Source organism: Alexandromys fortis, unplaced genomic scaffold (assembly GCF_014885135.2).
Source record: "Alexandromys fortis isolate MF-2015 unplaced genomic scaffold, M_Fortis_MF-2015_v1.1 scaffold_158, whole genome shotgun sequence".
NCBI lineage: Eukaryota > Metazoa > Chordata > Mammalia > Rodentia > Cricetidae > Alexandromys > Alexandromys fortis.
In genome coordinates this window covers 3600079-3622276 of record NW_026068039.1, presented here as the reverse complement: position 1 = coordinate 3622276, position 22198 = coordinate 3600079, and the positions used below count along the sequence as shown (strand labels likewise).

Below are 22198 nucleotides of genomic sequence, written 5' to 3'. Positions count from 1 at the left end.
TAGTGGCACCCTTCACATGTTAAATCTGTCTGTGTAAAACCGGCCTTAACTCCAGCAAAAGGCTGAGAGGATCCCTGAAGCCATCAAGGCCAAAGCAAGACTCAGACAGGCAGCCACTAACAGAAGCCTGGACACTGGCCCAAGCAGGCAGAGCACTCACTCCAGAGGAGCTTCGCCTGTAGCTCCAAGGTGAGCAACTCTGGATGGGCCCAGCTCCACCACTTAGTTATCAGAAAGCTGTTGTCAAAGACCCTAGGAGCAGACCATGATGCAGCTGAGGATGATGGTGCCCTGGTCCTGTCACTATCACACAGAATGCATGTGATAATTTTGCAAAGCAAAGAGAGAGTTCTCTTTGTGACACCTGAGTGACAATGTCTCAAAACCAAAGGTAGGGCTCTCATTTACCAGAGAAAGCGCTGTTCTAGTTTGTGATAAAACACTGACCAAAGCGACTGGGGAGGAAAAGTCTATCACATCTCATAGATTACAGGACACTGTCCAGGGAAGCCAGGGCAGGAACTCCAGCAGGATCCTGGAGGCAGGAACTGAATCAGAGACATGGAGGAGTGCTGCTTACCGTGCAGATCCTGGGCTCATGTTCGGCTAGTTTCTTATACAGCCCAGGTCCACCTAGGAATGCCTAGGAATGGCACTGCCCGCAGTGGGCTGGCCCAGCTTACATTAATTGGTAATCAAGAAAATGCCCTACAGACATGCCCACAGGCCATTTGGATGGAGACAATTTCCCAGTGGAGGCTTCCTCTTTCCCAGGTGTGTCAAGCTGACAATCAAGACCAGCCACCACAAGTGCCAGGTGCTCAAGCCACTCAGCCAGGCAGGGAGCCACAGAGGAGCGAGTGTCACTTCCTGGCACTACTCCAGCTTTGACTCAACAGCAAGCGCTTCCTGGTCTGCGGTTCAGTTTTGTTTCTGCTTCTGATGAGTGCCCACCCTGGCATCGGCCTGGGAGGTAATGACCATTTCAAGACACAGGGATGAGTGGGAGGAAGTCAGGCCATGAGGGATGTGCGCCTTCTCAGAAGGAACTGGGATCCCAGGCCTCTCCTAGCTCTCTGTTTATAGGCCACTATGAGGTAAGCAGCCACCTGTGCTATATGTCCTCCCCATGATATAGTTACAGGCTCAAAGCAACAGGGTCAAGTGACAAACTAAAGCCACTGAAACCATGTTCCAAAATAAACCTTTCCATACTTAGGTTGATTATCTCCAAGACTGTCACAGTAACTGAAAGATACTGTCACAAGGGCCATGAGGTGATCTCCTAAATCAGGTACACAAGTGGCACTAAGGACAGCTACAGCTGGTTATGGAGACACCAGACTTGCTGGTGTGTCACCAAGACCCCCCGGAGGGCCACCAGGGAGAAGCACTGACAGGGCCACACTGCACAGGCCACAGGAGAACACAGTTTCCGAGTGTGCCCAGAAGAGAGGAGCCACACACCCCTGAATGCGCCAGGCATCTTGTCCTGCCCTAGCTACTAGCCAGCTTTATAACCTTAGGACAGCTGTTTAAGCTAACCTCAGTAGTCTCACGTGTCTAAGTTTTTGTTTTCCTTAAAGTCTATCTAGCCTAGCCTCCAACTCACTATTAGCTAAGAGACTCCTCCCATCTCCATTTCTCTAGTGTTGGGATTACACACAAGCTTCACCAAGCCCAGGTTATATGGTTCTGGGGACCCAAACCAGGGATTTATGCATCCTAGAAAATCTATCTGCCAACAAGCTACAGCCCCAGAGTGGTTATTTGCTTGTTTCCCTTTTTGTTTTGTTTTTTTGTTTGTTTGTTTTTTTCTGAAACAGAGTTTTTCTGTGTAACTGCCCCAGCTGTCCTGGAACGTTAGATGAGGTGGTCTTGAACTCAGAGAAATCTACCTGCCTGCTTGCCTCGACCTCCCTAGTGCTGGGATTAAAAGTATGCCATTACCACCAGCTGCTATGTCCTTTTGAGACAGGATCTTACTCCTGCCTCATCCTCCCGAGTGCTGGGATTGCAGGTATGCATTACCACATCAGGAAACTAGGTCATACTTGTCCCTTCTTCAGGCTGATGTCATCCAGTGGCCATCAAGTCCATATTTTCTTTCCCCCTTTCCACAAGAGTAGAGGGACCAGACCACAGGGAACAGAGGTTCTAACTCATCTGAGAATGTCCACTCAAAATGACCCATCTTCGAGAGCCTCAAGGACACTGGGACCTGCTCAGACTGGTAAATGAAAGCCAGGCCGAGGCTAAGAGGTCAGAGGTGGGCAGAGAGAGGAGTGAACGGGAGGCTCAGGAGCTCACCTGCTTCATCTCCTGCGGTGTGTACAGCATGGTCCTGATGATCATCACCCGGTCCAGCAGGTCCAGTGGGATGCCGTGTGGAGAGGTGATGTCCTCGGTGCCCCTACAAGGGCCAAAATCACTCCCATTACCCAAGGAACTCTGAGATCCTGGACAACATGCACATGAGTAGAGGCATTCACAGCACAGGGTAGGTCGCTAGCATCCCTGAGCATCAGGGTCAGGTGGCCCAGGGGAATAGCTTTATTATTCCAGAAACAGAAAGTTTGGGAAGGGAGAACACACCAAAAACAAAAATAAAACAAAACAAAAACAAAAAAACTATCTGCCATACTTTCAATGAATGTCTCATAGTTTCACTGCCAATGTGTACATTTTTCTGTTTTTGTTTGTTGTTTCAGTATTAATAAGCATGCTTAAGTTTTACTTGACAGCACACATTAGTGAATTTCCTCTGAAACTATCACCATGCTGACCAGCTCAAGGGTCTGAGGAATGGATGACTGTGCCAGCCAACAAAGCTACATGAGTAACTCAGCTGCCCAATATCATAGTTAGAACCAAGCATTTGAATTCCTAAATATTTTTTGCTTTAGTGATTTAGAAAAAGAAAAAAGGGAACACCTTGATTGAGTTGCATTTCCTTGGTCACTAATGAGGCACAAATGTTTTCCCTAACATTCACTCTTTTCTTCCCAAGAATTGTCCAATTACATCCTTTGTTTTTTTCTTCAATCCTTAGCCAAGCCCTTGTCAACAGCCAGGCAAGGAGGCCTGCCAACCTGCCAGGTCTGTGCCAGCTGCCTGATGCGACACACGCTGGGCAAACACTGGTGCTCTTCAGGCCAGCCTGGCTGCAGCCATGGGAGCTCAATAGCTGTGGGCCTCTGGAGCAGGCCATCCTAACATGGGTGGTCATCAGCCTCCCTAGCATCTTGAGCCCAGTCACAACTGCAATGGATAACAAAGAACAAGGCATGTCACTTCAATTTAATTGTTAATATCAAAATATGTGGTTTCAGGACTGGTGACACGGCTCAGCAGGCAATGGGGTTTACCAAGCCTAATAGTCCGAGTTCAATTCCTAGAACCCACATGGAGCAAAGTGAGAACCTCCACAAGTGTGTAGTGCTATGTGGTGTGAGAATGTGCACACAGACACACAAAAAAGGAAGAAGAAAAAGAGGTGCAAGCAAGAAAAAAATATTCAAACATCTATTTTGAAATTCTTTTTAACCAGTTAAGTATCGGTGTACATTTATTATAAAGATAAATGGAAGTGAGGTATGTGGCAGCACAGGATAAACTGGAAACCCACTAAGAAAAACAAGCCAGACACAGGACAATGGTACAGACTGCGTGCCAGGAAACAAATGGCCACATCCACACAATGAAGTCAGAAGCCACTGAGGTCTGCTGTGGTCGGAGTGGGAGATGGGACTGGATGCTTAAGGGCTACAGGAGTCCTGTTTTTGAAGAAAGGAAACAGGCTGGTGGACAGCTCAGTGGCTAAGGCCATTGGCTGCTTTTGAAGAGGACCTGTTGTTTGGATCCCAGAAGCCACATGGTGGCTCACAACCACCTGTAACTCCAATTCTAGGGGATTCAATGTCCTCTTCTGGACTCCACAGGCTCCTGCATACATTTATACACATAAGATAATGTCATGGAAGAGCGCGTGAGCAATGAAGTGCCCTCCAGTAGCCCTCAGAAGACAGAGCCTACACAAATGTGGTTAATGAGCTTTCGTATGGCTGAGTCCATGAAAGCTAAATCTTAAACCAAAAGACCACTCAGAAGTCACTAAGTATTGTGGAATATTAGTTTAAGATGTGTTACATTCATTTATGCTGTGTTATATCTGTTTAATGATGCAAAGATGTGTTGTATTCTTTTATGTTGCATTTGTTTAACTATGCAAAGCCATGTTACTTTGCCTGCCTAAAACACCTGATTGGTCTAATAAAGAGCTGAACAGCAAACAGCAAGGCAGGAGAAAGGATAGGCGGGGCTGGCAGGCAGAAAGAATGAATAGGGGGAGAAACCTAGGGGAGGAGCAAGAAAAAGAGGAAAACATCAGGGGTCAGTCACCCAGCTACACAGAAAAGCACAGAGAAAAAAAGGAAAGAAAAGATATACAGAAATAGAGAAAGGTAAAAGCCCAGAGGCAAAAGGTAGATGGGATAATTTAAGAAAAGCTAGCAAGCCAAGTTAAGGCCAGGCATTCATTCATAAGAAAGAGTAAGACTCCATGTGATTTATTTGGAAGCTGGGGAGTGGTTCCTAAAGAGCCAAAGAGTATTAAAAAAAAAATTAAGAACTGCCAATTACTATTTAATCATTCAAGTCATGAATCTGAAGCACAAAGATTCTTCTAGAGAATACGTGCATGGGAAATTGTTTGTGGACTCCCATATGAGACACAGGGACACTGCTCAGTGGCATCTGCAGAGCCAGCACTTAACTAGGAACAGAGCAGACCCACATCTTACTACAAACTTCTTAATAAATGTATTCTAATGAATACCACACTTCTAGGTAGACAGCCTGGGTGGTGAGCCTACATGCCCAACGCCCCTTGAGCTTGGGTACCATGCCTCTGCAGGATGCGCTGGACCTCTACAAACAGCTTTCACTTGAGCAAATAGTCCATGCACTTTTTAACACTCCTCTGCCTAAACTCTGGGCTCTGTACCATGCCACTACTGACTTCTGGACCCCATACTTTCTGTCAGAGGCTGTATTATGCACTGTGACACCCAAAGCACTGAGTCATGAAAAATAAAAATGTCCCCAGGTATTGCCAGATGTTCATAGGTAGAACAGCACCTGAAGCCAGTGCCCACTGTTGCTCTCTATAATCCACAATGCCAGGGACACAGGTGACACAAGGCTTTTCTGATGGCTGAAACACAGTAAACACCCAAGCAATTCAATAGGCAACTTTCTGACAGGCTCCTGACCTCAGCCCAGTGGACACAATGACACTACTTTTAAAAGGACAGCCATATGACTTGGTTGCCAATGCCACTCGTTAAGAATGGTCATTTGGATATGGGAATGTCTCTGCAATTAAGAGAGCTTACTGTTCTTCTCAAGGGCCCAGGTTCAGTTCCCAATACCACACCAGGTGGTTCAGAACCACCTGTACCTGTTCCAGGGTATGCAACATCCTCTGACCTCTGTAGCACCTGCACACACATATAGTTATGATGCTTGTGGCTCAAGAGCTCAGCAGCAAGCTCCTCAGGGGAGAAGGCTGTGCACAACTTATCACAGCTTGCTCATACCGTGCAGATATTCCTGAACCTTGTCTTTTAGCATCCTAGTCAAAACTTGCTGAGTGTGTACTCTGGAGTCCATTGTTCACCCAAACCCAAGCCACATGCATACCTGGTAAGAGCTCTGGCCCTGCTTGTCCAGGTTGGCAAGAGCAGCAGTGCACTATGATGCTCCACATGTGGGCTTTCTTGGGGATACTGTCAGCATGATGGAGCATCCCCACTAGCACTCAGTACCAAGTCCACTTGATGGTTAGTTCACATGGCTGGTTACAGCTTGGTTCTCACAAGCAGGCTGGGATCAAGAGCTCCTTCTTCCTGGATATAGCCCTGGCAACTGAGAGCAAGAGCTGCCAGCCTCTGTTGGTACCCACTGGGCTAGGTTAGCTTTGTTTGCAGAGCTCCCAGCAGGGGGCATCATGTGTTCATGCTGAGCACAGATGAAGTTGTGCAAAAAAAAAAAAAAAAAAAACAAGTCTCCAGCAAAGCCACAGGTGCCAGGCTTTCTGGGTCAGGGCCCCCATTTAGCTTCCAGATGACACCCAGGTGCCCCTGATCCTCTCCAGAAGTTGGCCTGGACTTGGCACAGCAGCTTCCTCTAACATTGCAGGACACACCTGTGGCACTCCTCTTAACCAGATTGCATCACAGGGTGCCAGGGCAGCCACACAATGAACCACCCACATAACCCAGCTATAAGTGGGTAGGGGGACACAACCGAGGTGGGCTGCTGTTGTAATGTACTAGTGCTCACAGCAAGCACCAGACTGCTCCCCACTAGCCTGCTCCAGAGCCAGTAGCACCCAGTACAGACAGTCTTAGTGCAGAATACGTTTCTCCAACAAGTGGCCCATCCTCATGGAGCGGCAAGCCTGCAGTCTGGACTTCTAGTTCCCTGTAGCTCTAGCTAGTATGAACACTCATGGGCCATAGGGCCCTTTTCCAGTTCCCAGTGCCCACTGCCAGGATGACAAGCCCCAGGGCACTGTCTCATGAAGCTGATGTGGGCTTGAAAAGAAGTCCCATCCATCCCAGCACTGCAGAAGCTAACCCTGAACGTTCCAAGGGACCACAGGAAATCTCTAGGACACTGCAACTGCATATTAGGGCCTCGGACAAAAGCATCTACATTCTCTGCAGCTCAGGCCCAGAGTATTAAAGACAACATGGAGACTGGAAAAGTCCTCTGCCCCAGGTTTAGGTCTGCAATAACAGAGGAGACACTCTCAACGGGGCATAAGGGAGGATGGCCAGCAAGGTACCACTGTGTCACAGAAAGGTCTGTGGGGTGAGAAGAACTGGGCCAAGTTACATCATTCAGTTCCCTCACCTGAAGTGAAGTTGGCCGTGCCTACCTCTTAGCAGGTGATGTAAGAAGTCAGCTAGCCATGACATTCCACCAAAAACCAGCCCTATGTGACCATCCCTTTGTACACTCAATGGCCCTAAAGACCACGAAGACAACCCTTCATCACAGCATCTCTAAGATACAGCCTTGCTTCTTCCCTATCTGTCTCTGGTGCTGCAGATGTACTCAGTCCAAGTGGAAAACTTGCTAGAAGGAAGGTGGGAAGTCGAGGGGGCAGGCAGGAGGGCCCTTACCTGATGACACAATTGCCTCGGTTAGAAGCAAAGATGACAATGGGGGCGATGGAAGATTCCAGGGCTCGGTGCAGGTAGGTAAAGCACTCGATATCCAGCATGTGGACCTCGTCGACAAAGAGCACCCCAGGAACCAGTTCTGCAACGCCCTGGTCAATGTACTTGTTCACCACTTTGTTGATCTCCCCTCGCAGTTTATCTAGATGAGGGATGGCAGGTCAGCACCAGCAAATAGCTCCCACTATGAGCTGACTTTCACCCAAACCCACCCTTGTCGCCTGGTTCCCTGGTTGTGAGGCCCCAGCAGGCCTGGGCCACACTCCAGTTTCAGTTATATCTTCTGAGACAGGAACAAACACACCTAAAGGCCACAAAACAGGAGGCTTTCCCTAAAGTTATTTGGCTAGCCCCAAAAGGGCTGTGCAAAGGAAGACCAACACCTCCTCACACTCCCCACCCCACCTCACTTTCTCATTCTCCCAACTTGATGATCCAGTTCAAACCTGATCTCAGAGACTAGCAGACTTGGAGCCCAGGATACCAGTTTTCATATGCAAATCTTCCTGTTCTGTGTTCTGTAAATGACCCTTCTTGTGACCATATATGACAGTGCTAAGGTTAATCAGCCTTCAATCAGCCCTCACTGGAGAAAAACGTGGCTTCTAGCTCCTAGAAGATGAGGTTATCTAGAGTCATATATAAGTCACCCAAGGTCACAGCCCAGTAGGGTCTGGTCACAAACAGAACCAAAAGTCCTGCAGGAGTTGATGCCTCTCCTCAAGTAAGAACTGCCTCTCTCAGGTAAGAACTGCCTGAGAATAAAGAACTCAGGGTAAAAGACAGTGGCTGTTGCTGGGCGCAGCACACATACCTGTGCCCCCAACACTGGGGAGGCTGAGGCAGGAGATACAGAGTGCAAGATTCCAGACTACACAATAACACCCTGTCTCAGCAGCCACACAAAGCCAAGGGGAAAACCAGACACAGTTTCTCTAGAAGAACTGTCTAGCTGCTCCTCTGGCTGAGACCTCCATGGTCACAGAGACTTCAGTGTGTCACTCACACTTCAGAGAACACAGGTGGGGAGAGAAGGGCGGTGTAACGGGCACACAGGAGAGTGGGGAGGAAGGTGGCACTGTCATGGCAGCAGAGTGTACCCACTTCTCAACCTCCCTACAGGACAAGAAACTCTAGGTGTGTGGGGCCAAAAGCATACTACTGACTGTCTAGATAGAGCACAGACGACAGGGCTAGGCTGTGATCTAAGAGGAGGGAGGACACCAATCCCACACACACTTTGCTTAGAGCTGCACACAGAACCAGAGCCCAGCACCTAGGGTCCTGATCCTGCTGCAGGTTCCAGAATGACAGAACACTGACTCTTACCTGTGATCTCTGTCTTTTTTGGCTTCATCAACTGGCCCATCATGGACAGGATATCTTGGCCCCCCTGGAGAAAAGAAGACTCAGTCAGCCTTGCTGTCTAAGGAGGATACCAAAACTTAATTTTCCTGCTTCATATAGGTTTCCAATGCCGATGTATTTGAGACTCCAACACAAGTCCCCTGGAACGCTTAATAAGCTTTTATTTTCATGTCTGTTATGTATATATGTATTTTTTTTTTTTTTGAGACAGGGTTTCTCTATGTAGCCCTGGCTGTTCTGGAACTTGCTCTATAAACCAGGCTGGCTGTGAACTCAGAGATCCCCCTGCCTCTGACTTCTGAGGGCTAGGGTTAAGGCCTGTGCCACCATGCCAACTCCCTTGAGAAGCTTCTGAACACAGAGGAACTTTCACAGACTTCAGACCTGTAGGAATCAAATAAATTCTTTCCACTGAGAGTATAGTGGGGAGGGTGGCCTCCTCTCCTCACTGTATCTTTTTAAATTCGTTATTCCTGAATTAGCCACAAAGAACCACACACTTGCCCCTGGACACAAGCTCTTCTATGACTCGAAGCTTTGGTACAGTCTGTACCATCTTCTCTTCTTCCTAAAGAGCTGCTCTGTTGGTGCTCAGACCCCCACACAATTGCTGACTTGCTCCTGACCCCTCAGCCTAAAGCAGAGGCTTCTGGGGTCAGTTTGGGGACAGACATCTACCTCCTAAAGGCACCTGCTGGTCTAAGACTAGTGTCAACAATCTCTTGAGCAAAGCCTTCAAACTCCTCTCCTGATGAAGAGGTGGCCTAGGGAGGATAAAAAGGAATGCAACCTAAAAGGCCGCCAACAAGGAACATGTGTACTCTGGTTCTTCGAACCATGTTTCCCAGAGATGTGGTGAGGGGATGCCATCCTTCCCTATAGTCATCAGTCAACGTCTAAGTAGCCACTGTCCCTCCAGAGCTGCAGACTTGATTCCAACTCAAAGCTAAAGGTGCTGAGGCCTTGCTCAGTGGAGGGAAGGTCGGAGCTGTGCTAGGCTTTCAGAAACCTGTGAGGCTCACAAAGCACTTGCGCCCTCCTGCCAGTAACACTCTGAGCATTCAGGCACGAGCCAAGGCTGGACAGAAGCCAGGGAGGAAGCTGGCTAGCTCAGGGCGGGAGGCTTGGCTGGGAGAAGAAATAGCCCAGGAAATCATCTGTGACTGCTGCACTAGAATGGGAACAAAGGAGTCCTGCGTAGCTCATGCCCATGCTAATTGCTGAACATCACAGACAAAAAAGGAGTGCTTGCCTCCAAAGTGACAGCAAGATCTTGACGATTCATCCCCAGAGCTTCCAGAAAGAGACAAAAGGCAAGTGTGCTACCCACAGTGGCACAGCAGTACCTGAGGCCTTGCATTGGCCACATCCAGGTCATGCAAGGTCACGTCCTGTATGATTTCCTTCTTCTTGTGCACATCTCCCTTTGGCAAAGGGACATACTCTTCAGCTTCAAGGTCAAACTCTGTGGCATAGGTATCACACCTGCCTTGCCTCTGTGGACAGAGAAACATAAATGCTATGCGGGTTTTCACTGCTCAGTCCTCAAATGACAGAATGTTCAATGACACAAAAGGTTGGTTCCCAACTGTAGCCTAACAAGGATAGTCTCCCTGACAATTTCCCAATGTGCCCACTGTCCTCTGCCAAGAAAAGGAGGCTATCGGCAGGTTGGAGATACCCAATACTTTCTCCAGAGTCCCCCCAACACCCGTAACTGTATGCAATTCCCGATAAAGGGCAAATCCAGTAGATTAACTGGAGACAGAGGGAGCTGCTCAGCCTCTTTTGTAGGTGGGTGATTTACTGCATGATATCAAGTATTATGCTCATCCATTAAACAGTGAGCAACCCTGTACAGGACACTGGGAATCAGATACGGAAAGAATGCCAGCTAATGCCGCATTCCTTCCCACATGCATATATCTTGGAAAGAAAATACCAGAGAGATAAAGGAAGATTAAATACACTGCACATTTCAATTTGAAAATGACTAAAGTTGTTTTGGTCTCTCACCCTGTACTCCCCCTCTAAACAGGTCTTAGTATTTCTAACAGACTGTCTGTTTTCATCATGAGAAGGTTAAAGAATGAAGATAAAGGAAAAGAAAGAAACTTTATAATACGCAGAGGGACAACTCTGCCCTTCCCATGGCATGGCACCAGGCAGTGCCCACCCTCCTCCTGCACCCAGGTCTTCCCATGACACACAAATCAGACACAGTGCTTTGTCCCATGAAGAAAGGACATTACCTTCACAGCTCCACTATTTGCTTCAATGTAAATCACATCTCCAGCCTCTACTCGCTCTTTCTGCAAACTTTCAAAAATACTGGGGTCCAGCTGAAAAAAACAAGGGTGACTCATAGAACTGCAATGCATATTTGACTTTTTAGCACGCTGTGAGGTGCCTCTTCATGGGATACCGAGAGGCCAGCAACTGCATGGAGCATCCATCAGTGGGGAGCATGAAAGCCAGAGCACATCAGAGTGGGATGCGGGTGAGCAGTTCAGGGAGAGAAGAGGAAGTGGGCCCACAAGTCAGTCACAGGGTACCAGGACACCATGGTTCACCTTCCTTAGTTTTAGAGGCCAGAAAGGAGCAAGGTGGGAGTTCGTAGATGTCTCTAACTTAGCTTTTAAGTATGAACAATGCTGACCATGGAACCACAGCCCTATTATCCCTCTCCATTTGACTGCACTATGCTCTTCCCCTCCCTCAGGTAGCCCTGGACCTTCCTAACACAGAACTTGCCAGTACCCGCTTACCAGGTTAGTATCCTGCCAGGCTCATGATTTCCTTGATTCCTCATCTACCTAAACTGCATCAAGACACTATCATAGATGCATAAACTTCAAAATGAGACATAAGCTAGAACTCTCCCAGGTTCTGCGTCAATGCCAGTGCTCAGGGCCTGCCTATGGGCATAGGCAGACTGCCAAGAAGCACAGACAGGCCTGTGGCTTCCCTGGGCAGCTCAGACTCATGCCCTTGGCTACTGATGTTCTAGGACAGCATCTTTTAGACACATCTCTTTAGGCTAAACTTCAAAGAGAGATATTACTATGTGGTTGCAGTGGGGGAAAACCAGAGGTCTATTTTGAACACAACTGAAGAGTAAAAACTCAACACTGGGCAGAAGCCAAACAGGAAAAGACGTACTGTATGGCTCCATCTCTATGAAATGTCCCCGGCACATAGACCTACAGAGACAGAGAGCAGCTGCTCAGGACTAAGAATGGGACACAGGGAGGGACTATCAGTGGCTTGAGGTTTTTCTCTTTTACTTTTCTCTTATTTTCCTAAAAGAAACTGTCAGGGTAGCCTCATAGACAGGTCAAATCTAAGTTGCAGGCCTTTTAGAATAAGATACACTCAAGAATATATCACACGTTTTGTGTGTGTGTGTGTGTGTTTATAGTAGTTTATTTCCCAAATGAATTGGCTTAAGTTGTGATTACTGAAAAGGTGCTGCCTCCTACTAGGAAACCCCATGAGTATAGAACGAAGCCTGAACATTGTGTTCAATAGAGAGAGCTACCGAGGCAAACTCCTGGGATGAAGAACCCTGTCAGGAAAAAAGAGAAAACAGCTCTTTGAAGAAGTGACATTTTTATGCTCTCCGTAAAACATTAACCAAGAAACAACCTCAGAATCACAGAACCAGAAAAATCAGAGTGGAGTAAAAACAGAAATTACCCAGTTGATCTAGCACCTTAGATGAAGTGTTGGGTCCATAGAGCCCAGTTAACTTTCTGGGGTTGCAGAGCAAGCTGCCAGGCAGATCTATATTGCCGGGTGAGAGCCAGCCCTGCCACGCACTCTGGATTGGTTAATGCAGGTTGCATGGAGTCTGTGACCAGTGCTAAATTCCCTTGAAGAGAGGTATGGTCCGTCTACATACACAAACTGACAGCATCTATTGAAGATGTCAGCTCCAGGCCAACACACACACTCACAGAGGGCCTGATGACGTTTTCTGGTCATTGTGGCAATAGCTAAAGCAGAGCTAGGACAGACGTGAATATCCACCTCTCATTGTGGATCTAAAACTACAAGTTTCATCCCCAGGACTGTGTGAGATAAGCAATTAGCACTCCCAGTAGCAGACAGACAGCTGCTCAGAGACCACATCGCTTGTCTGTAATGGAAGAGACAAAGCTAAAAGATAAAACAAAAGTTAGCAAAGCTAGAGATTCCTTTTGACTTTAAAGTCTGTGCTCTGATCTCCAGCATTCCAGCTTGTGTCCTAAAGGACAACAGGAACATGATAATGCTCAAGGGTCAGACAAAGGCCCGCTCAGTACACTGCAGGCCTCGAGCTTCAAGCATGGGAGCCTATCAAGAGCTGCTGTAAGGGTCCTGCAGCCCACCGAGCTAGCTGCCCTGCAACTCGGACAGACTCCTCAAGGTGTTGCTTTCTGTGTGCATCAGAGGGCTAGGGCCTTGGATACGAAGTATCATATGGAATATGGCATGGCAGAGACAGGCTTGCCACTTACCTACCAGCTCATTCTAATGCACGCATGTGGTTTTCTAGGAGGAAGAGAGTAGCAGCTACAGCCTCTGAGTCTTCAAGTGCCAGGTCCTGTACCATCATTTAACACCTTCACGATGACCTGTGCAGCCCCACGGTAACAGTGCACAGAACACAGGCAGAAGTCACACTGTCCCCCAGAGTCACACAGCACTGGGAGTTAAGGAAAGAGCCCCACAGACTCACCTTCAGCTGTTTGGTTCCTTTGGCAGTCTTGAGTCCTATGATCACATGGCTGATAGTTTTGCCATAACCACCCATGGGGTTCTCTGTCTCACATGGAGTGAGCTCTGTCACCTCCCCTTCATAAACTTCCTTCGTCTCTTTTATCCGAAGTCCTGGAAGAGATAGCAAAGTGGCTATGAGAAGAAGAACCATCTCTCAGAGGCCACTTTTTTCTCACACACCTACACGCCAAAATTCTCAGCCCCAAACATCCATGCCAAATCAACTTTAATAACGTAAGTGGAAGGATGCCACTGTGGACAGAAAAGCAGTAGAGACAAGCGCAAACTGGAGGTGCTGCAGGGTGTACAAGAGAGATCTGATTGCTTAACTCCTAAGGATTTATTTTTGTTTTCTTTTAATTATGTGTACACATGTGAGGATGTGCACATGTGAGTGAGAGCAGGTGCCTGCACAGGCCAAAAGAGAGCACTGGATCCCCTGGAACAGGGTTACAGGCAGTTGTGAGCCACCCTGCATAAGTCAGGCAACTAAACTCAGGCCTTCTGCAAGAGCATGTGATTGAGCCATCTCCCTGGAAACTTATTTCAACTTAAAAAAAGAATCTTTTAAGCATGTATTTGTTTTGTTTGTACATGCATGTATGTAAGTACAGGAATGCATATGTGGAGGTCAGAGGGCAAACTGTAAGAGTCATTTTTCCCTTTCCACCATGGGGATTCTGGGAGTTGAATGAAGGTAAACAGGCACATACATTTATCCACTGAGCTATCCCACCCACCCTTGATCTCAGTCTTTAAAGCGTCTTTCTAGATTCAAGTCCAGAAGTAGATATCATTCCCAGCACTGCCCCTAGACCTGCACTTTCAAGGAGTGACCTCTGTTTTGAGCTGATAACCATCTGAACCCACAGGATTCTACTTGCCAATCAGTGACTACAAAACCTGTCTCTCATTCCCCTAAAAACCACAGAATAACCCACTATCCATCTATGACACCCATAGCTAAGCAAGGGATCCTGTAGCAACTATAGATGACCCTTGACCCTACCATGCGCTCTCAGGTTTGACCTCTCCACCTATTCAGCAAAGAAGCTCAGCACCGCTCTGAGCCACACTCTATTTGACTTTAGGACACTTCTAGGGCTAGTGCTCAGTTCCACTGCACACACAGGAAGCCAGCCCAGCATTCTCCTTCCTCTTGACAGACTAAGCCTGTGTCTCTCCACACCAGGTGCTACAGCCATCCCATAAGCATGCACTCAAAGTCAGCTCCTCGGCCAGCTCTTAGCTAGAGCCTAGTCTCCATCTAACTTGATTTGCCCAAAGGAAACTCTAGAGGAATTTAAGATGTGTTTCAATCGATCTCTTACAGAAAGCTCATCTGTATCCTGGTGCAGGCAATGTGTGTCAACACATGGCACTTCTCAGACAGAGCAATGTGAGAGTTGGGTATCTGACAATCTGAGGGATTATTGATCATTTTTATGAGTGTCACAATGGTATTATGATTTAACATGTGTGTGTGGCACATGTATGTGATTCCCCAGGAAAGCCAGAAGAGGGCATCTGATCCCTTGGAGATGGGGCTTTAGGTGACTGTGAGTCACCTACAAGAATGTTGGGATTTGAACTCTGGTCTCTGTGATTGGCAAGCATTCTTTCTTCTCCTTTTTTTTTTTTTTTTTTTTTTTTGGTTTTGCGAAACAACAGTCCTAGCCGTCCTGGAACTCACTTTGTAGACCAGGCTGGCCTCCAACACACACAGAAATCCACCTGCCTCTGCCTCTCAAGTGCTGGGATTAAAGGTGTGTGCCACCACTGCATGGCTGAGAAGTAAGCATTCTTTTTTTTAAAGATTTAATTATTTACTATATATAGTGTTCTGTCTGCATGTATGCTTGCAGGCCAGAAGAGGGCACCAGATAGAATTACAGATTGTTGTGAGCCGCCATATGGTTGCTGGGAATTGAATTCAGGACCTGGAGAAGAGCAGGCAGTGCTCTTAACCACTGAGCCGTCTCTCCAGCCCAAGTAGGCATTCTTAGCAAAGACATCTCCCTCCAGTACTTGTGATTATTTTTTGAGTTCTTGTTTTTAAAAGACACATATTGAAATATATATGGATTAAACTTTTATTAAAAAAAAAAAAAAAAGACAGGCAAAATGGGCCCAGCAGGGAAAGAAACTTGCTACCAAGACTGACAACCTGAGTTGGATCCCTGAAACTCAAATGATAAAAAGAGAGGATCAATTCTTCTTCTGATAACCACACATGTGCTATGGTGTGTGCATATGCAAACATACTCTCAAGATACTCTCAAGTACTCAGAAATACACACACACACACACAAATGTAAAAAAAAATTAACAGATCTGCAATTTGCTTTAAAACAATCTTGAAAGGGACTGATGAAGCCTTATGTCAGTCTCACTGTGAACTGAAGCTGGTGACGGGAGAACTTGATGACTTTTGTACATTTTCCATGGTAAAGTTAAAAAGAAAAAACAAACACTACTCCCCACCCTCCATCCAGAATGCTAACATTAGAAGGCATGTGGTGCCAAAAATTCAGTTCTGAAAAGTTACTTTAAGGTCTGTGTTCTGCTGCTAGGAACATAACCAAACAGAATGCTACAGCCTATCACCCTTCGAATGGAACAGCCACAACGAAGTGGCACAGGCAATAATGGTCACAGCAGCATCACAAACAATCTCTTCAACAGTGAAAGAGAAAATGAAGTTACAGTATGCTCACACAAGAGAATATTACCTAGCAGTGCAAGGCTATAGTTACATGTAACAGTGTGGATGAATCTTGCACAGAGAACACTGGGAAAGGCGCCATCAGCACAGAAGAAAATAAATGTGAATTCAAAGCAGGCATGACTTCTCTATAGAGTGAGAAATCAAGACCATCCCTTGTGTGAAAAGGGACAGTGACAAGAAGGAGACACTTTGGGCTTCTGGTGCATCATTGTTATAACAGCTGATCTTAAGAGCTTTGAGAACGAGGATGTTTTGTACATTTTTTGCACATTAGCTCAAAATAACAAGGTCAATTTAAAAGGTAAAGTGAGCACGGCTGTGAGACCTGGTGAGGGGACACAAGCACTGTGAGGACGCAGCTCTGCTCCTCTGCTGGCTCTGTGCTCACGGTCCTCATCTCCAGACCATTCAAAGGGCACCTGCTCCAAATGTCAGGGGCTGGGGACATCATCAGTAGTTTACGCTCTACAGCAGATCCTACAGCTAGGCTCCGCAGAGCCCTAATGTACAGTACACAAAGCCTACTCTTTTCACAAGAGTGGGCACAATGACTGCTCCTGATTGCAGGATGCCAATCCCCACCACTCAGCTACCTGCTGATACAGAAACGTCACAAGGCCACACTGGCCGGGTGTGAAGCACTCTCTATCACCTCCCCATCTCAAATGTAGCCATTCCCTTATCATGGGCTCAGTGCCAGCTTTCTCAGAAACCTAATCAGGACAGACACTCCAATAGTCCAGTTGAGGAGCACTTTGCTCTTCCACTATCCACCTGATAGCCTAGAAAATGGAGGCTCTGGAACAGCCCCAAGCAAGGCGTACACTGCCACTTTATTTACCGAATTCTCAGCTCCTGGGTATTGAGAACAGAATACTTCAAACAGAATGCATCAGAAGATTGTGACAACCCAGAAACTGTCCTTCTGAGGGAGCTAATAGCAAATCTCGCACATCCCAAGAGCAGCTCCCTTGACTGCAACCCAAAATTCCTGCTGGAGGGCAGAGGCTGCCCATCGCTGACTGGTGCCTCTATTTGTTAGCCGCCTCTCTGTGCTGACAAGCTGGCAGGGGTGTGGGTGACGGACAATGAGACCTGCTGTTTGCTAGGAGAATGGCTGAGTGGTGCTATCTCTGGCAGAAATGACATAAATGACGGGTTTCATCTGCTGGCTCAGGTTTCTGAACCTTGACAGGGACCTTCATCACATCAAGGAAATAGCACAGACTCCTGGCTTTTCATTTCTGGTCAGCTTATGGCTTCCTCCCCACCCCCGCTGCCAACCTCGCCAGAATTCAAAGGCACAGGGCAGGAAGACAAGCAGGCCAGGCCTCCTTTCTAAAGCCAGTCGACGGCCTGCCCTTTATTCTGTTGGAGGATGGAGAAAGTTTTCTTTACCTTGCTCTCATCAACAGATGGGCAAACCTCTCCCCATCAGAAACTGCAAACCACAGCCGGGCGCTAAGATAATTCGTCTGTATTTTTCACAGTTTAAAGCAGTAAAATTATCCAAATGCACATGCCTACATGAGGCTCAGGGTTTTTTCAAATTTTGTCAGTGTCAGTAAAACAACTTTAAATGTGGGTGAGCGTTAGGAACAAACTCAAGTCCTCTACAACACAGCAAGTACTCCTAAGACTGAGCCCTCTCCAGCCCCTACTTTGTAGTTCTTTTAAACAATAAACCAATGTCTCTGACTTAAAATGGGAGTCACCCAGCGGCTGGGATGTGGTCTAGTGAGTTCCATCCTAGTACCCCTTAAAATATCTAAAAATGAACCATCTCAGAGTCTGATGCAAGCGGAGACAAGGCAAGAGGAAGCAGCATCACACAGCTCTATGCTTGGATCTTCCTCAAGGCCACCTGCTTCTCTCGCATGCTGGAAAACTTCAGGAAGCATCCACTACAGGCCAGGTCGGGGCCAGAAAGACCCACACCTCTCTCCACATTCCCACACTTCTCATCATCTCAAATGTAAACGCAGACCCTATAGCCTCTCTCTGCCCCACAACAGACCCTTCCATAAGCCCTAAGAATTCTACCATGGACTTCTCCAGAATCTAGTCACCTCCTGCTCAGACCCCAGTGGGTCTCCCTCTGCCATGCTTCAGTGAAGCGGAACTGTAGAGCTGGACTGGAGCCAACAGGCACCTTCTACTTCATTGCTTCAGCTTACACTCAGGGTAAAGGCCTGACCCTGCCCTGTGGCAGAACAGCAGACTATCTCAGCCCCTGCTTTCTCACCTACCTCTAGTGATCCACTATATTTCCTTAATATTTCCCATAAAAAAAGACAAAAATTTAAAAATAAAAAATTACTTGTTGGGGGTGTGTGCTAGTGAGATGCTCAATAGGTAAAGGGATTTCTGTACTAGCAGAAACCTAAAGTCAATCCTAGGAAGCCATGTAAAGGTAAAGAGAAGCTAGGCGGTGGTGGCACACGCCTTTAATCCCAGCACTTGAGAGACAGAGGTAGGTGGGCGGATCTCTGTGAGTTCAAGATCAGCTTAGTCTACAGAGTGAGTTCCAGGACAGGCTCCAAAGCTACAGAAAAACCCTGTCTTAAAAAAAAAAAAAAAAAAAAAAATAATAATAATAATAAATAAAAGTAAGAAGAAAACCAACTCCACAAATCCTAACTGCCACTGGCACACACAGCAAATGTGCCTACACATACATCATGTACCCCCTCCAATAATAATATTAAATACATTTTTTTGTTTTGTTTTTCAAGTCAGGGCTTCTCTGTAGTACATTTTTTTTTTTAAAGAAAAAAGTACTTTTAGCCAGGCAGTGGTGGCACATGCCTTCTTAGCACTTGGGAGGTAGAGGCATGTGGATCTCCAAGTTCGAGGCCAGTCTGGTCTATAGAGTGAGTTCCAGGACAGCCAGAGCTACACAGGAAAACCCTGTCTTGAAAAACAAACAAAGCGTTCTTTTCTGGGAGCTCGGGAGGTGGCTCAGTGGGACAGAGTACTTGCTCTGCAAGCATGGAGACTGAGCCTGGACTTCAGCACCCTTGTTAAAAAGCTGGACATGGTGTCACAAACACCTGTGATATTAGCACAGATGGGGGTAGGGCAGAGACAGAAAGATCCCTAAGGCTTCATGGCTACGAGCCTAGCTCCAGGTTCAGTGAAGCTGTCTGAGAAAATAGGGCAGAGTGACAGAGCAGGACACAGCATCCTCCGCTGGCCTCTGCACACACATGTGCAAAAGCCTCACACAGTCCACAGTCCACTCTGAGCGGAGAGGGATGCAGATGCCCACAGCACCCGAGCAGCCCTCAGCAGCCTGTCTTTGAACAGCAAGACCTGAAAATCAATCTAAATGTCCATCTTCACAATAGGGCTACCCACACAGCTACAGGAGCCCATGTTTCCAGAGCAATTTGCAAAAAACGAATCTGAGGACATACCTAGCACTAGACCAACAGATACAATCCTTAAAGATCATCTGGGAGTCCTATGTATGAGCATTAACTCAGAAGAGGCCATTCTCTCCCACAGTCAGTCTCCAAGCCTGGGCTACAGAAAGCAGGCTGACCTGAGTTCCAACTGGCTTTGCTACTTACTAGTTATGCCACTGGCCAAGTTCGTTAACCTGATTCCCCAAATGCCAAATACAGACAGAAAAGTTTGGCTAAGGGAACCAACGTTCTGGCATATAACAGACACTGTAGCAGCAGTGTAGGCCCTAAGAGGCTGGCATCACAAGTCTCAAAGTTTGGCCAGTCCCTAGTATCCTTGCTTTGACAAGTCACGACTCCTTTGGCCTGCCACTGAGGACCAGATACTATAGCAGCTCCGCACTCAATGAGTGGCTTGAGTCAAAGCCTGTTCAATGGACAGCCACCCTGGAAGGCAGGGGCACTAAGGAAACCTGGCTCTTGCTCGCTTTCTTGCGCTCTCTCTCTCTCTCTCTCTCTCTCTCTCTCTCTCTCTCTCTCTCTGTGTGTGTGTGTGTGTGTGTGTGTGCCTAAAACGATCTCTTTAGCCAGTGTGGTGGCACATCCCAGTACTTGGAGGCAGAGGTAGGCAGATCTCTGGGAGTTTGGGGCCAGCCTGGTCTACATAGCAAGTTTCAGAACAACCAAGACTATATAGTGAGATTCTGCTTTTCTTGAAGAGGCTGGTGCTGAGGTCAAACCTGGAGTTTTGCATGTGCAAGCACACCCTTAAGCCATACTCTGATCCTGACTTACATTCATTTTCCCCAAGTGAAGAACCCAAGTGCCATAACTGGGGTCCACAACTGCCCCAGCTGCTGGAGCACTTTGGTTAGAACACCGGGGTTTTGTCATTCATGTGCAAGCATAATGGCAATGTGCCAAAGGAGAAACAGATACAAATCCTGTCATATGGCATCTTTACAACCAAGAGGCTTCAAGGCACCTGGAGATGAAAGCCACTTTCCCACCGTCCCCACACTCATCACTCACCAATGGCCCTGCGGAAGTTCTCCATCAGCACCTCTGTCTTCTTGATCTCAGTTGAGTACACTTCACTACCCACCATCGGGCAGAAAGGGACTTTACTGCCCAGCTCCTGAGCAATAGCCAGAGCCAAGGCTGTCTGTAGAGGACAAGAACAGGAAGACATTTGCTTAGTGCTAGAAATGGTCATTCAGAGACACAGGTTATTAAAACAGCATCTGCCGGGAGCAGTGAAATCTCATCCTCTATCCTCACAGGCATGTTTCCATGTCAGAGGCTGGCTCTGTGCACTCTGAATATCATACACCCCACCTTGATCACCATTATACTTACAAGGGATGCCCCAATTAAGGCCTGACTGCAAGTGCTTCACAAGACCCCCACATCTAAGCCGATGCTACTGTTTTCTTCACTCTACCATGGAAGGAACTAGACACAGCCCAGGTGCCACACCCTAGAAAGGGGCACATCTCGACTGGCAGTGGTTCTCACCAGAAAGAGCACCATCTTCCTGACTCTTCTCTCTCAGCCTCAAACAGCATCTGGCCTGTCTGCACAGGCTACTACAAGGCCCTAGACTTCTTTCTGTTTGTACACACACCACAAACACCAACCTATAGGTCAGTAGAAGTCAGCATTGAAGGGATGTGTCACTTAATGTCCACTTTATATTAAGTGGCCCACAAGGGAAGGAAACCTAGGCAGTGTTTTTGACACGAGTCACATTAGCACACTCTGGGAAACACTGCTGCAGAAGTGGGGCTGAGAAGGCTGCAGCGGAGTCAACTGCTGCAGGGTGATGAAAACCACACAGAACCAGTTTGTGGGCAACGTGATCTAGCCTAGTACTTTAATCTTTCATTTGACTGATGAGGCTGCCAGCTTTTACTCCCAATGGCGGCGGATAGCACTGCCATCCAGTTTCCGTCTCACAGCCTACTTCTTTCTGCACTTTACCTTATGTTAATTTGCTGCCAGATTGTACTATCTTGAAACCATCACCGAAAGGGATTGAAAGGAGTAGGAAGCATCGTTGTCAGGTCATCTGTACATGCTGTCTGTCGCTCTTAGACACTTGCCTTTCTTCCTTGGTATTTGCCCTATCTCTACTCCACCCGGCCTTGCTCAGCTAGCCTCTGCCTGCCATAGTTGATTACCTGCAGCCATTTTTTCCCAGAATAAAATTAAAGAGAGATTTTTCCTAAACAAGGCATACAGCGACATTCTCCCCCTGCTCCCCACTTAGCCAGAGTTTAAAGTGGCAAAAAGACTCATCTTTTGGGGGTTGGGGCCAAAGTCAGATAGGCACCATAGGCCAGCCATGAAATCTTCAACAAAGGATTGATCTAGATGCTTAAAAATGTCAGTGCAGGTCTGAGGAGATGGCTCAGGAGACACAGACACTGCGGTTGAGGCTCACAAGCTGAGGTGGACCCCTGGAAGGCCCACAATGGAAGAAGGAAGCTAGCTCCCAGTTATCACCTGACCGCCACATGCACACCATGGCAGGCACAAACCAACCCCGCAAATTAAGTAAATGTAATGTTTAAATGTCAGCATCATTAAGAGAAAACAAAGCAAAATGGCGGGGACCGTAACTCTTCTAAATGAAAGGAAGGTAAAGAGACATAGGGTTTACTGCCAGGGTATGG

General features: G+C 47.3%; 1 protein-coding gene across 1 annotated transcript in view; it reads right to left on the bottom strand.

Moving 5' to 3' along the window:
• The window catches only part of Ruvbl1 (RuvB like AAA ATPase 1), a 30730-nt gene that overhangs the window by 2684 nt on the left and 5848 nt on the right, over positions 1-22198 (bottom strand). Inside the window, exons 3-9 of the mRNA XM_050165431.1 lie at positions 20553-20685; positions 13342-13493; positions 10871-10960; positions 9965-10114; positions 8580-8643; positions 7194-7392; positions 2311-2413 (exon numbers count right to left, since the gene is read on the bottom strand). Of these exons, the coding sequence (XP_050021388.1) occupies positions 2311-2413; positions 7194-7392; positions 8580-8643; positions 9965-10114; positions 10871-10960; positions 13342-13493; positions 20553-20685 (891 nt within the window). The remainder of the gene's footprint in view (positions 1-2310; positions 2414-7193; positions 7393-8579; positions 8644-9964; positions 10115-10870; positions 10961-13341; positions 13494-20552; positions 20686-22198) is intronic.